The sequence below is a fragment of the Lissotriton helveticus genome, chromosome 3_1 (assembly GCF_964261635.1).
Source record: "Lissotriton helveticus chromosome 3_1, aLisHel1.1, whole genome shotgun sequence".
NCBI classification, from domain to species: domain Eukaryota; kingdom Metazoa; phylum Chordata; class Amphibia; order Caudata; family Salamandridae; genus Lissotriton; species Lissotriton helveticus.
In genome coordinates this window covers 1,399,740,280-1,399,756,182 of record NC_136061.1, presented here as the reverse complement: position 1 = coordinate 1,399,756,182, position 15,903 = coordinate 1,399,740,280, and the positions used below count along the sequence as shown (strand labels likewise).

Sequence of the window (15,903 nt, the reverse complement as noted above, 5' to 3'; positions counted from 1 at the left end):
GGAGGTCTATGCCACCCCGGTGAGTGAATGGTTCAGAAGTAAGGATTTTTTTCAAAACTTTATTTATTGAGTTTGTTCCTCATTAATCAAAGAAAGTCACATTAATATGTCCTCTGTTATTGTAGCAGTTTAACAGTATACAAACGGTTTATCATATTGCAATGTTGCAATATTGCAATGTTGCATTTATTCCCTATATGTATTTAGACACCACATTCATTTTTGTATCCAACATGTGCCAATGTGCCAATTGGCCTGATTCTGTGACCCATCAGGTCCTCTCTGAGTCAGAGGCCGGGTCTGTGGTATGAGTTGCAAGGTAGGTTCGTAGGGCATCCCTGAAATCCCTGGGTCGGGATGTCGGAGGGGGGAGTAGTATGAAATAGAGGTCTGTGAGTGTATTGCACCGTGTTAGGTCACTAAGCCATTCTACTGCTTCAGGGGATAGCCCTCTGTCCCATCACATTGCCAATCATCCCTTGCCCAGTAATAAGGCCAAGCCTAACAGATTTCTGCTATTCTTGGGCACTGTCTTTAGAAAGCGAATCAAAGCCAACATTAGGGCCACCGGTAGAGTCAGTCCTGTCATATGATTCAGCATTCAAACCAGTTCTTGCTATTATTGGGCTATAGCCAGGCAGTGCCACGAAAAGTGTATAAACCGTGCTTTCAGTGAGGCACATCTGTCACAGTTAGCATTGTCCTTCCACCCATATCTGCGCAATTTGAGCGGTGTACAGTAGAGTTGATGTGAATAGTTGTAGTGTATAAGGCAGTGTCTCACATTTATCGATACCTTTTTGGTATGCTGGCAGCAGTATTCCCACTAAGTGTCAATGATTGTAGTCGTTAAGTCTCTGGACTACTGTTCCCGGGTTCGATTCCCTATCTTTGGCATGTTAGTGATAGTCAATGTATAAAACACACTTATGATTTGTTGGGGCAGCGACAACTAAGCTAAGCAGTCGCAAGTCTTTGGGGTCTTGTGGGTATTTGGGGAAAGCCTCTTACCAATTCCCTCAGTCCATGATATGTGAACAAATCTAGGGGAATGGCCGTTCTTTTGAGCAGGTAAGTTTCTAGTGATATAAATGTACTGTCTGTGTCTAAGTTTCCAAGTGTGACAAGTTGTCTATCTCATAGGTATCGTATAATTGTTAGTTGTTCTTGATGCAACAGGGCCCATACTGTAGAGTCCAATGTATGACTCTCTGGTGGATGGGTATGGGATTCCATTGCTACTGTATTTAGGTTCCAATTGGCCGCTAGTTCTTTCTCTAAATGAAGATGAGGGGCTTGCCTTTAGTTGTGGAACCAATGCAAGGCAAAGTGGGCCTGCTCAACATTGTAATATGCTTCAAAATGCAGTGCTGAGGGCGTTTCAGATCCCGCTTATGTATCCGAGGGGTGGGCGTTGTGCTCACATCCTTTGTTACACTTGCTGTACAGGGGTCCAGTCCCTTTGGCTTTTCTTCTGGTGTCTTGAGTGGTTGAAGACATGGAGAATGACGAGGAAATCCATGGGATGGGAGTAACATCTCACTGAGTAAACCCCCGTGTAGGATGGTACAGTCCTCAGTCAGGTAGCTGGCTTGCAGGGATTCCATCACTGGGATTTAATAGGTATTTCTAAATTGGAGGCAGTCCTACACGGGACTGCACTGAAGCCCTTTGCCACCCTTCAGGACAAATTCCAGCTTCATATACCACATTTCTACAAATACCTACAGCTACCCCATGCTCTTACACCCTACCTGACCCACGTGGTGACTATCCTGGAAAATGGCCCTTTAGAGGCCAACATATTATTGACCAATATTCCAGAGCCCAAAATATAAGTAATTTACTGTTCACTTGTGATCAACGCAAGGGACACTTTTCCAGTCTGTTAAGAGGCTGAGAGCGTGACTTGGGTCCACTGGAAGATGACAATTTGAAAGAGGCATTGGCATCCCCGCGGGAGGCAGCAATTGCTTCTCAATCCTGCCTCATTCAACAGAAGTATACCTTCATAGGGTGTATAACACCAGGGATAGACTGTGGAGAAGGGGCCTTATAGCTTTAACCTACTGTCTGCGCTGTTCGACTGCACCAGGTCTACATACAGTATAGGGATGTCATATCCTAACACCATTTTGGGATGGGGTTTATGCTTGTTTGGTGGTGGGCCTTCCTCTTCCACGGTCTCCTGCGATGTGCCATTTTACTCTTATCCAACAACATTGATAGAAGTCGATATCTCCAGACACTTCTGTAGTTGGACCTCACAGTGGCTAAACGTGATATCGCCAGGGCCTCGTAGGGAGGCATTGGCTCCTTCACTAAAGGTTTGGATCATTGCATGGGCCTGGAACATTCTATATACGTAACTAGGGGTTGCCTGAAGAAATGCTACAATATTTGGGAATGCTGGGCTATATCTATCGATGAATACAGCTAGAACCATGTTCCCAGCTACTGGGCTCTCTGCAAGCGGACATCAGAACGTTTCCATCTTAGGGGCTGCTGGGGGTGCTCATGCAGGGGAGGGTTGGTGAGCTTTGGGGTGCGGGTCTTCCCTTTCTTCTCTTCCCCGCACCCTAACTGTATTACTTGCTTTATGTTTTATTTCAGTTTCTGCAATGTGGTTGACAATGAGTATGACTAGCAGTGTGATTATGCTGGATAACCTCGATATCCTAACCTTTTTGTGGGAATGTTTCTTATCATGTGTTTTTTTATCTTCATTGTATCATTTTCCTTTGTCATTATGGCAAAACTAATAACAAATTAGGAGAAAAAAATGAGGTGCTGCAAAGGCTGGACTGTTCCCGTGAGGCACAGGATCGAGACTGATTTGCGCATTGCCATGTCTGAACTGGGGTGGCTTGGTGAGCAAAATAATGATGGATTAAACCCAGATCTGTGACTGGGGGTGAATGTTTTGCCATTGTGCAACATTCCGTCGATCATCTTGTGTGTTTTCCAGTTTATTGTCAACCCTGACCATTTATCAATGTGGACAATCTCCTGTACTCTGGGAGCAATGTTGGTCACAAGGTCTTTAACCATGAGCATGATGTTGTCTGCACTGAGGGAGGCCAGGTTTCTGCAGATCCCAAAACAGATGCCTCTGTCGGAGTGTTCATACCTCAAGGGCTCACTAGCTGTTCCATCGCCAGGGCGGAGAGAGGGCATTCCTACCTACCATCAGCGGAGAGAGGGCATCCCTACCTAGTCATGTGCTGTATAGTTATTGGGGTAGACACTGGGTCATTTACTTTATTCGGGCTGTGGATTTAGTATAGAGCAAGCTTATCCACTAGAGTATCGCCTTTCCAGTCAAGAAACAACGTCACAGCCTTCGTCTCTGGGTTAATCTACTGTAACAGTGTGAAGAGTGTGCGAAGACTGTCCGACTTGGAGTGGGCTGGAATGAACTCGGACTGCTCCGGAAGGACCAGACTGTGCTGCAACAGTAAGAGTCCTACTACCATTATTTTGTTGTCTTTGTTGATGAGGCAAAACGGACGGTAGAAGCCGCAGTCAAGAGCAGACTTTCGGGTTCAAGTAACATGATGACTAGTATTTCTGTGACAGTGGGGTGGAGGTCCCACTTTTGGATTGCCTTCCCATATATCTCGAGCAAGTGAGGGGCATGGATTTATGCTTGTTAATCGAGAAACTGATATACCAAATGAGAGGTTGTCCTTCCAGACACGCATATATCTCAGGCCTATGGTGGAAATGCTTTACTATAGCGATTTCTACCTTGATGATTACATTGGTGATTTGTATGGCCTAGCTGACATAGCCAATATTGAAACAAATGTGCAAAGTAGTAGATTATTGCAATGTGCTTTCTTGTTGAGACTGTTGTGTCACTTGAATTGTAGTTTCCTCAGATGTATAATTCTCGTAAATGGGAATTATATATATATATATATATATATATATATATATATATATATATATATATTTTTTAAATGAACAATGGTGTAGCAGGTATACATACGGAACTCATACTCGCCTATACCAGCCTCGTCTAGATTAAAGATTATGGTTTGCGGGATGATTGTCAGCAATGTAAAAAATATGTTTATATTGGTTTCAAATGTGGCCCTTAACCGGTATCTAATATTGGGCAATGGACTAGCACAGGGGGTTTTGTTTTACAATTTAGCATTTAGATGAATTGCTCATGCCTTTAAATCATCTTATTCAGCTTGTAATATTCCTGGCATATGGCTTGATACTTCCATAGTCTCAGTTTAGCAGTTTTTAATGCTTCCTTAATTGTAGTAATGAACTGTATTAATCTCTTCTAGCTAAAACCATCGCCTGATACTACCTAGTAGCAAGAGTATCGAGATCACTGGGGGTTGTTCCACTAACAATCTGTACAAACCCAGTTCAATGTCTGCTCTTATATCCCATTGGCTAAGAGGAAGTAGAAGTGGGATAAACTAATCATATTACCCCATTTTAGACTAACTTACTGTGAGAAATCTTACTTCAGAGGTGTTATTGCCTGTATGGCTCAGAGTATGTTTAAGTGTACATTTGCCTTATCTGTCTACTTCCAAAATGACAAATGTTTCTTTAACCAAGGTATGAACCCAATGGGAATTGTCCAAGTGCCTGAGTTACTTATAAACCAGGGAGATTTGAGTTTCCTTACAGTCCTGTAATTTGGTAATGGAAAAGTAGTCACAGGGAACCTTCAGAATATCTTGTGGTAAAATAAGAATCCATAATGCTGCTGTTCATTCCTCCACTGACAGTAAACAATAGTGACTATTGTATACATGTGTTAGCCTAATTAAAACACATAGCCCCTTTTAGCTGGGCAGCCTAATGGTTTTGGTACAGTTTTGGAATGCGCATACATGTCCCCTACAAAATCCTTTGTGTACATGTCAGCACTGCATTATTTTTTTTCCTTTACAGCAGGCACATTACCTTTGGGTAGGAGGCTATGAAGGGACTAACACCATTCTGCTGCCTTGGGCAAGGCATGGGTCATGACATCCCCTCCACAAATGGGTTTAGTGGGAGAGCATGAAATTTCGTCCCTACCAGTCGCCAATTTGAGAGGAGAGAGGTATGATTTCCCCCCTCTCTTGGAGATGCAGTGCATCAACGCGCCCTACACATAAGATTAGTAAGTGGTCATGGAATGTCCTTCTCCGAGTGTTCCCAATGTATGGGAGTTAGGATTTCTATCCCCCCTTGGGCAAGGCCATAGGCTCAATGATTACGCTACCATTGGGCAAAGCTGCAGGGGTGAAGTGGGCATAATTTACCTCACCCTTGAGCAAAGCAGGGACAATGACAATGGGACGCACTTTTGGGGGCATAGCGGACCATATTGCCCATAATTCTTGGCCCACCTGAAAGTGGGGGAGTGACAGCAGGCCCAGCGCTGGCAATTTAAACTTGACTTATTTCCACCCGTGCCGGACGCACTTTTGGGGGCATAGCGGACCACATGGCATTTAGGTGTGGGTTATGGGACCTATATCAAAAGAAATTGAGCTTGCTGAGCGAAGACTTTCTTTTATGGAAGAGACCTCCCATCTTTGCTCGTGCCACTATTACTGCAAAATTCTTTATGCATTCTCTCAGCTGCTGGTGTCACCCGCCCCACAATGGATGCTCCCATGCTGGTCTCCCAGCCATCTGAAGCATTGATATTTGTTTGTTTACATGATTCTCAGGATACCTTCCCATCTCCAGGGATGAGCTCAGCGGCCAAGCACAGGAAAAAAAACCACGAGGATAAGGAAATGGGTGAATAATGTTAGTACTGAGACACAGGCAAGCAGTTTGGTGAGGACGAATCAGAGCCAAGATGATGAATTTGATTAACTATTCAGTGCCAAACATACTGCCCTTTTAGATCCCAAATTTACCTCCCTCAATAATCTGTACAAGGCCATTGACCTTAGCCTGGAAAAACAAATTTGGCAAGGATAAGAGGACCTGTTCTGTAAGTGGCACGAACTCTTGCATATTTGGCCTCTAATATTTTCATTAATGTTAATGTTGAGGAATGCATTTTACCAACTAAATGTTTATGTCATTACTTACCTTGCATGGTAAGATGTATGCAGGGAGGGCATGCCTCTTCGGCTAAGGAGGGCAGTATCTCAGGTGATGGCAGGATTTGATAAACAGCTGCAGAGGCACCCCAAACCGGGATGAGGGGATATCAACTCTACACTTGCCTCCTGTCTCGAATATTTGGATTAACGCAGTCTTTTACCATTCCCTCGATAAATCTGGAGGGGAGGGATGTCGATGTAAATCTTATTGACAATCTCTTGTCCTATCCGCAGTGTTAAAATTCTTAGTTGGAAGATAGTGGGTGTAAAGGCTAAGTTAGGGGTCACTGAAATTGTTGGATTACATCAAGCTCTTTGATATTATCTAACTGCAGGAAAGCTGAATTGAAGCTGATGGATCTTGCGATGGCTTTGTGAACTATATGCAGCATGCCTTTTCATCTTCCTTGGGGCGGGCTAGAGCTGGGCTTCTAGCTTGGTTTAAGGTAACCCTAGATTGTATTGGTATCCCAATAGATACTGGTAGGGGGTATGTCAAACCTATCTAAATTGGGCCTTGAACCTGGGGTCATTTAAAATCAATTTCTATAATGATGACTTTTCTGAACGGGACAATATGAATTTAAGTTCTCTTTTTTCTTTGATTGATACTCCATGCAATAGCCTGCTTTTTAAAGGGGGGTGTTTTAATTTGTTGTTAGTTGGTGATTTCAACTCTAAGTTGGGTGATATTTCGTCCTTTTTGCGGCTAAACTCTTATAAAGTGACCAATTCTGTATACCCTTGTCAGGACCGAGATGCCAGGGTCTCTGTGTTTTACCCTCTGTTAGTCAGTCATGACTTATGTAATGCCTTCGAGCTCTTGGGTTTTGGCACCCCAAAGATAGCTATGTTTAACGAGATGCCAGGGTCTCTGTGTTTTACCCTCTGTTAGGCAGCCATGACTTACATTATGCCTTCAAGCTCTTGGATTTTGGCTCCCCAAAGATAGCTACATTTACCGGCAGGGGCCAATATTCTATCATCAATATAATCAATATGGAAACTTTAGGTGAGGTGAGGACTAAGTGCTGGGAAAGTTTAGTCTGTGCTTGCCAGGACCTGTTGGAAAATTGTTAACAATAATTCCTTGCCTGATTCACGTAAGTCAGCATTGAATTGTCATGTTGTCCCAGAGGCATGGGTGATGCACTTCAGTAGGTTATATTGTCCAGCTGGTAATGGTGAATAGACCCTGACCCACCCAAATTTCCAATTAACATCTCCTTTTACAAGGGCCCTGTTGACTTCTACAGGGATTGGCAGGGGTGTTGGTGCACTTACTACGCGTGTAGCATTTCAATCTTTCTGCCTCTGAGGTTTGGAGATAAGGGAGAATGTACTGATCCCTTCAGACTACCTTGTGGAGTTCGCCAGGGCTGTGTGCTGGCCCCTATTCTATTTTTATTGTATATTAATAAACTAGAAACTGTCCTTCTGAAAGTAGGAAAGGATCCACCAGTTCTGGAAAATATGTTGTTACCTGCACTCCTTTATGCTGATGATGCAGTCCTGGTAGTCAGAATCACAAATGGGCTTGAGACCCATACAGATGGGTTTGTGAGTTTTATGGAGAACTTAAATTTAGAGACAAACAAGTCCAAAACCTTTATTATAGAATGTGCCCCAAAAGACATGAAAAACTCTTAAAAGTTCCTGGAGGGAGTTCATTTCTTCCACTACTTGGGTGTAACATTTGAGCAATAAAATACCTGAGTTGCTTGTTTGTGGAGCAGGAGAGCATGTTTTTCACGGGCAGTTGGTTTGATTTTCAGTTTCTCCTCCAGGATTGGGAATACGCCCATTCGCTTGCTCGTTGAGATTTATAAGTGAAAGGGTATTTCCATTCTTTGGTCAGGGGCTACTGTTATGGTACAGATTTGCAGGCTTCAAAAACAGCGTGCTTAGAAGGATCCTGGAAATTCCAGTAAGCAATCCCTGTTTCATGGTGCACGAAGAACTAGGTCTGGATTATGTACAGTAACATGTTAAATTGATACCTTTGCTCTTATGGTGCTCTTTTTTGACTAACGACCAGCCATACTTGATAGGCATATTATTGAGAACTGCCTGGTGTGTGCTCTAGGCCCCTCAATACCTCAAATACATACAGTTCAACTTCCTGAAATTGGGTAGACCCTCTCTCTTCCTTGATCTGAGGACCCTTAGAAAGTAAGATAAAGTTTGGGCCATTTTTTGATGAGCAGGGCACAGGAGAGGGAACAATTTTAGTCTGCAAAGCACACCTTTGCGGAGTGTGCACTGATTCAAACAAGCCCAGGGCAGGGTCCATATTTAAAATGGGTTAGTCACCCCGGGAAAGAATGTTAATCACCATGTTTCTACTGTGATCAATTAGATGGAACCTTTGCTTCCAGCATATCCTAATTCCCCCGCAACAAAACTTCACACTAAACCCTACTTCATTTTGTATTCTTCTGTAAATATTACAAACATCTGTCGAGAGGCCTTTTGATTCCAATTTTAAAGAAGTTACAGTTCAAAAAATGTACAGCAGCATTGATCTATTTGCAGTCTTAATGTACAGAAGAGGTATGTCACAGAGTTGGTTGTTTTTTAAAATCTGCTATTAGACTTTGTAATTTTGTATTGTTTTGATGAATATGGCTTGTGTTTTGGTTTAGATAGTGTCTATAGGATATACTCTTGATGCTTTATCATCAAACGATTTTAAGGATGTAAATTAACTGTTTTTTATGGCTTTTTAGTCGTCTGAATAACAGATATTTGATGATAACTTCTTTTGGTCTCCATATGATAATTGAGCATTGTAATTTTGTTTTGCTTATAGTACTTTGTATTCCTTTCGTTTATTTGTAATGAGTTTTATCTAGGTTTTTATACATGTCCTTTTAAGGTTTAAATTGACCGAAATAAAGAATTTTCGAGTGGCAGTGGCATGAATTTTTCCCCACCGGTTACCAAGGCTGGATTATGAGGAGGGCATCAGTCCATCCCACCAGGGTTATAATAGTCCTCCAACCACTGAGCTAGACCGGGAAACCAATTTGCCTCAACCTTGTCGCAAGGCAGAGGAAGGCAACACATTTCCTCCTGCTGTCATCAAGCCAAACAAGGAACGGAGGTTGGCATGGAGGGGCTGCAACAGGCAGAGCCGCTGTCAGCGGCCACAGGACTCCATGGCCGCCACAATTTTATAGGCGATGGAGGACTATGATAGCCGACGGATAGTCTGTTGACATCTTTCCAGTTGCAAAGATGATATCAGGTTAATAACTTGATAGCTGCCAGCCTTTTTTTAGAATTAACAAACAACAGTGTCTCAAACATAAACTTGTGCCGTCACAAGGCTTCATGAGCACTTGTGCACAGTATCTTGTAGGTTACCTATCATTCAATGTAACGTTGTGCTACCGTCCCATGTGCTTGTACATATGAAGTTTAATCTGTCCAACATGCTTATTGATTGAAATACAATTTACCTTTACAAGAAAATGTCTCCCTGGTTTTCTGCCCCTTTGGATTTAATCTGTCGCAACTAGTTGTGCCACATGTACTTGACCTTAAAATAATACCCTTGTTTGAAAGACTGTTGTTTGTTATAGATTATTGCCTTAGTCTCCTTGGGGTTTATGGTACCTCCTGTAGTCTGATACAGCCTTTTTTTAGAAGCATTTTTTATAATACCCCTGTTGGACAAGATGTAGTGGGGAAAACAAACCCTCAACATCCTTGGAGAAGGGTGGGCATGATAAAGCGACCCTGCACTTTGAAACAGCGGGAGGAACCAATCAAGTATAAAAAAGAGGGTTGCAAGGTCTATGTTTTCCCTTTAATTAATTTCGAAAGAATGTCTCCCTCTCTTCTCAAACAACATGAGAGCCGATAAAATGCCAAATACTAGCTACCTATGAATGTGTCAGGCTCAAATATGTATCATGCAACACAATGTTTTTAAATGTCTCCTAGTGTTTGTGAATTCTGGAAAAATGTATTGTCCATGTGGAGTGGTGGGGGTGTTTGTGAGCCCCCACCCTGCGCACTATCAGGAATATTTATCACCCCCCAGAACTGCTCAAGAGCAGGGGATGCGTTTGTTCCCCCATTTATACAAAGGTGGAAAGGGACTTTGTAAGCTACCCACTAGTACTGACACATTCCTTGCCAATGGTGGGAGGCCTTTTCCAGACCAAACCTTACTAACGTCTGATCGAAGTGTGTTGCCACCAGTGCACACAGTACCAATGTGGTTGTTGAGAACAACATAACCAGAGAAAGGCAGACGGGACATCTATCATAGAGCTTCAATATACTGAATCAGTGAGTTAACAGTCTGAGGCCAAGGTAATGTTCTCTGACATAAGTATTGTTTCCTAAACATCATTCACAAAAATATAGCCCCTTGTATATGTGTTCTATTATTACTGGCAATTGAGTGTTTTGTTGTGGAAAATATTTAATGTGCAATATTTACTTAAGGAGATATTCTGATAAGGCTGATTAGGTACCACACAGGAGTTTTGTTTCACTTGTGCCTTGTGCTCAGGTGCAGACATGAAAAATGACTCCAAAAGAACCTAAAGTTCATTAAACATCATTAATGATTCTTATCTCAATAAGTGTTCTTACAAAAGGTACACCTACACCTACAATAACAACCCGCTGAAGAGACGTATGAGGGAGCATGTACGTAAAGTGCAGTAATGTTACTGATGTATTTTGGAACAATTGAAAAATCCAGAAATCTGGCTATTGATCCTATACAATCAAGAGGGAATTATGAGGAAACAAACTTGCTATTACTTTCACAGCAAGACAAGATCAAATAGCTCAGAATGGTGAGCATGGACTTCAGTTCCAAATAAATCTAAGCACCTAATTTCTCTTGCCCAGGTGGAGGCATGTGCATTTACCACCTTGAGACTGAGTTTACATGCTGTGATCCTCATGCATTGGTACACACAAAAGTACTGGACTTATTTCTGTCTGTTGTCTTTCTTGTCTTACAGGTAACAAGGAACTTTGCTAGACGAGTAGGAAGTCTTGCCAGATGGTCAAGTGGAGAACTAGATCTAATGAAAGGTAACAGGATGGAGCAGCACCTTCAAGCAAAGGACCATCAACATAGGAGGGTGAGCTATGAACTATCATGCTAATCAAGTTAGATGTTGGAAGCCTGCAGGTAGGGGAGTTAAATGGTGCTGTACCCAAGATGGCTGCCATACTCTCGCAAGATATCAAAATCTCTAAGTCTGTGAGGGGAGAAACTCTCAAGAGACCTTTAAGATGCATTTTTGGGAGGGTTCACTCCCATTTGTGGTAGCAGGAAGTGAAGAGGCTGAAGGTGTGCAGCCAAATCTTGTGGAAGCCTACCTCAGGTGTTGCATCCAGTGACATTGCGTTTCTAGGGTTAGGGTATTAGGGAACCAACAGTAGGATAGAATGATGTTGGGGCTATGTGTTGGAACTTACAGTGTCAAGGACTTGGGGACACCATACAGGAAATTGAGGACAATCTTTTCCGGAAGTGACAGTACTGAGAAAAAAATGCTGGGAGCTCACAGATGCCCCAGTGCTTTAACATTTGCAAAGGAAACACTGTGGCAGCTGTTAGCTGCTGTGTCTGCCAGCAACATGCAAACCAAATAGGACTCTTGCAACCCAAATAGAAACCAGCACCTACCTGTTATTCAGAAGACAGCCCCAAAACAGTTGTTAACTGTCTGGCTGCCCTTCAGACTCCAGTAATCAGAGCAGCCATTTATTTGCATGCGAATAATTAATGTTTACCATAGCTCTGTACCTTGGCAGAGCAAACAAAATCCCAACTGAACTTCATCATTGAAAGGGGGGGGGCAAAAAAAAACACCCAAAGCCAAGGTATGGGGAGGTATGAGGTTGTGACAGTAAGTCCCCTCATGGTGATCCTGCAGGTACCCCTGCTCTGAGTGCACAACTGCATATATAGCTGGTGTACTGGCTTTTATTTTAGACCTGGTGTCATACTAATTTTGCTTGTGCAGATGTCTAGGCCTGTCTGAGATAATGCAAGATCTGTGAACTGCCCTGTGCCCAAATGGGTCCCAATAGTGGGCAGAGTATTACTGTCCCTGATGTGGGTTTACCATATAAAGCAGTGGTGGCAGCATACTGTGGTTTGTGATCCGATATAGATGACCAGTCCTTTAAATGCGTGTCAGTGTGGCTTACTCCCCCGCTACATAAATCCAGGGAACCTTGCGCTCACAACTCAATTGTATTTCAAGCGCATTTCATGTATACCTTGTGTCCAGTACATGTGTTGCAGTAAGACTCTGTGTGCATATGAGTATGAGAACTGAAGCCAGTGGGATCCGTTTTGGATGCCCTTGATTTAGCACAGTACATGATGAGGACAACTTCCGCAGAGAATTTGAATTTATTTAATAGATGCTGTCTAAACTTGCCTTTTGAAACAAAGACTACACAGAAATGCTAAATATATTATACAAAATGATATAAAAAATGAGTAAGTAAGTTGAGGGCCTAGCGATCCCGGTACTGCTATATGCAGACGACACTGTTCTACTTTCTAGAACACCTGTAGGTCTGCAAAGATTAATGAACTGTTTCTTCGATTTTATAAAGGAGAGGAAACTTAAAATTAATAATTCCAAAACCTTCATTATGGCTTGCGGGAGAAAGGTGAAAAAGCTGAGACCTTTCAACTTTAGGGACCACACAATAGAAGTTGTGGATAAATTCTGCTACCTTGGAATCACATTTACCAGCAGTGGCACTTGGGTACCTGAGATCCTCAATATTAAGGCTAAGATGGGCAAGGCGGCCTCAGGGTTTTTTAGATTCGCATCTAAACTAGGTAGTCAGCGCCCACTAGATATGCTAAATGTTTACCGACATAGATGTGCCTCAATGGCACTCTATGGCTTGGGCGTCTCGGGATATTGCCGAAAAGGGGATCTGCAAGTTGTTGAAAATGTCTTCCTTAAGAGACTCCTTTGCCTTCCAACGTCGGCCTCAAACGAGCTGGCCCACAAAGAGGTGGGGTTGGAATATTTGTCTGACCTAACGGGATTGAGACCCCTCATGGCGTGGAGGTCAATTTGGGCCAAGGATGAAACTGGTTTTACAAGGAGAATAATAAAAGATTGCCTTGGCCTGGATAAATTTAACAAGATCCCATGGCTTAAATATGTCTTGACTTATTTATTTATTTATTTAGAGTTTTGTATAGCGCGAACAAGACCCGTGGGTATCAGAGCGCTTAACATCGAGGAAGGTTACACATTTACAGTACAGTATCGATATACAACAGATAAATATGAGATAACACAGACTATGGCTATAGAGAGTGTCTAACTATATATATTCCAAACACATGTGCAATTAGCAAAAAGAGGTGATAGAGGCCTAGCTTGTATCACGATCCTTATCAATCGATAAGTTGAGGTAGAGGTTATATAGTTTATATAGTTTGGCGGATACAGCCGAGGCTTGTGTGTGGCGACAGTCTCCTGTCAGAGATAGTATTCATGAGGAGGCCACCCTTCAGTTGATGTAAAAGTTCATACCAGCGATCCGTCGGCTTCCCTATGCAAGGTATTTACTCATCATTAGGCTTTTCATTTCACGTTTGAATTGTACAATATTTTGAATCTTCCTAATGCTAGGGGGGAGTGAATTCCAGACTCTGGGGGCAGCTCCAGAGAATGCTCGGTCATAAGTCCTTTTCTTTCGGAAGAAGGCTGGTCTCAACAGCAGCTCCTTGGAGCTTCTCCCTGATCTGTTTCCTCCCGATAGCTTAATTTTCTTGGCTAGATATCCTGGCGTGTTATAGTGCACCGCTTTGTGAGTAATACATGCTATCTTCATTTGAACTCTGGCCTCATAAGGTAGCCAGTTTAGTGCTTTCAGGTGCGGAGATATATGATCAAATTTCCTAGATCCAGTGATGAGTCTTGCTGCAGCGTTGAGACAGGCTTTTAGTGGTGCTGTGGAAGTTTTAGGTAGGCCAGTTAAGGTAGAGCAACCATATTCGATCCTGGATATCACTAGGGATTGTATAGCCAATTTTAGATCTGCCTCTGAGATGAAAGGTTTTAGTTTTCTTAGGTAGCTCAGATGGAAGCGGGCACTTTTCGCCATTGAATTAATGTGGGCTTTCATGTCGAGTTTCTCATCTAATGTGATTCCTAGTGATTTGGCTGAGTTGACTAGGGTAGGTGTGCAGTTTAGCGCAGTCACCAATTTGGTCCATTCCTTTATTTCAGGGTGGCTCCTTGGAGGTGAAATTAGCAAGAATTCGGTTTTCTGGGCATTTAATTTCAGATGATTCAAAGTTAACCATTGCAAAGCCATCCTTAGTGTCTCATTGATTAGATCTATGTCATCAAGGGAGGCGATCTTTAAGTATATTTGCGTGTCGTCTGCATACATGTGGTAGGATATCTTTGATTTCCGAAGAATGTCTGTGAGGGGTTTGACATACAGGTTGAATAGATCTGGGGATAGTGTTGAGCCTTGCGGGACCCCAATTGCATTAGGACAGGGGGGTGAGATTGCTTGGTTAACCAGGAATCGTTGAGATCTGTTTCTTAGGAAAGAGTTGAACCATCTCAGGACGTTTCCGGATAATCCCATCCTGTCCTGTAGCCTGATCAGTAGTGCCTCGTGATTTACCGTGTCGAACGCAGATGACAGGTCTAGGAGAATCAATAGGCATGCTTGATTTTGGTCTAGGGCTTGTAGCGCGTCATCAACAATATGCAGGATCGCTGTTTCTGTGCTGTGCCCTGTTCTGAATCCCGATTGGCATTCGTCTAGTAGGGAGAACTTGGTGATGTGTTGCTTCAATTGGCTCTGCACGCATTTCTCAATTAGTTTGGCCAGTAAAGGGATGTTAGTTACTGGTCTATAGTTATTCGGATCTGATGCATTCGCTGTCGGTTTTTTTATTATTGGAACTACTTGTCCTGTTTTTAGGCAATCAGGGAGGATCCCTTGTGTAAGTGAAGCGTTTATTATTTTGGTCCAGATTGGAACCACAATGTGGCTTATTTCTCTTACACATTTTGCAGGCAAAGGGTCATGATAGTGGTTATTCGGTCTGATTTCGGACAGCGTTTTGGCGATCTTTTCATGGTCATATAGTTCAAATGTGTCCCAGTTTGCTTTATTTTTTGTCTCACTTTTTGACCTACTCTCTGTTATCATGCCGGCCTCGCTCGTCGGCCGAGGTTGGGTCGGGAGGATACTTGCGGCCTTTGCGAGCTCTACCTCTAGCGCTTTGGTCTTCTCTGAGAAAAATTTGGAGAATTCCTCGCAGCTTAAGGGAGTTTTTGAATTCTCTTGAGTTGATTTGGCTTGTTTATCTGATTGCTGCTTTAGGATCTCGAAGAGTTTTCTTGGTCTGTTTTTGGCGTTGTCAAGTTCTGCTCTTATAAATTCTTTTTTGGAATTGATTACCTTTTTGTTATATTCCTTTCTGATTTTTCTGAGGGCTTTCAGCTCTGGTGAGGAAGGGTGTTGTCTCCATTTTCTTTCGGCTGTTCTCAGTTTGCGCCTGTCCTCATTCAGAGACCCACTGAACCACGGATTCTTTGGCTTATCTGTGGTCCTTTTCAATTTTAGTGGCATGGTTTCATTGACGATATTTCCAATTGAGGTTAAGTAGTGATCAGTCAGCTCGCTTACATTCTGCATGTCGTTGGGTGGCTTTAGGCCTCTCTCGCATCTTTCAGCCAATAGCTCAATGTTCGCTTCTTTTATATCTCGGATCAATTTTTTGGACTTGTGGGGTTGCACAGTCCTACCCTTTTTCACTGTGGGAATCACG

The 15,903-nt window shown here is 42.8% G+C and overlaps 1 protein-coding gene across 2 annotated transcripts in view; it reads left to right on the top strand.

Moving 5' to 3' along the window:
- Window positions 1-15,903, top strand: part of LOC144824986 (ropporin-1-like) — a 494,190-nt gene that overhangs the window by 72,829 nt on the left and 405,458 nt on the right. For both annotated transcript variants that reach the window (XM_078683912.1, XM_078683913.1), the window contains exon 3: window positions 11,078-11,200. In XM_078683912.1, the coding sequence (XP_078540038.1) occupies window positions 11,078-11,200 (123 nt within the window). The remainder of the gene's footprint in view (window positions 1-11,077; window positions 11,201-15,903) is intronic.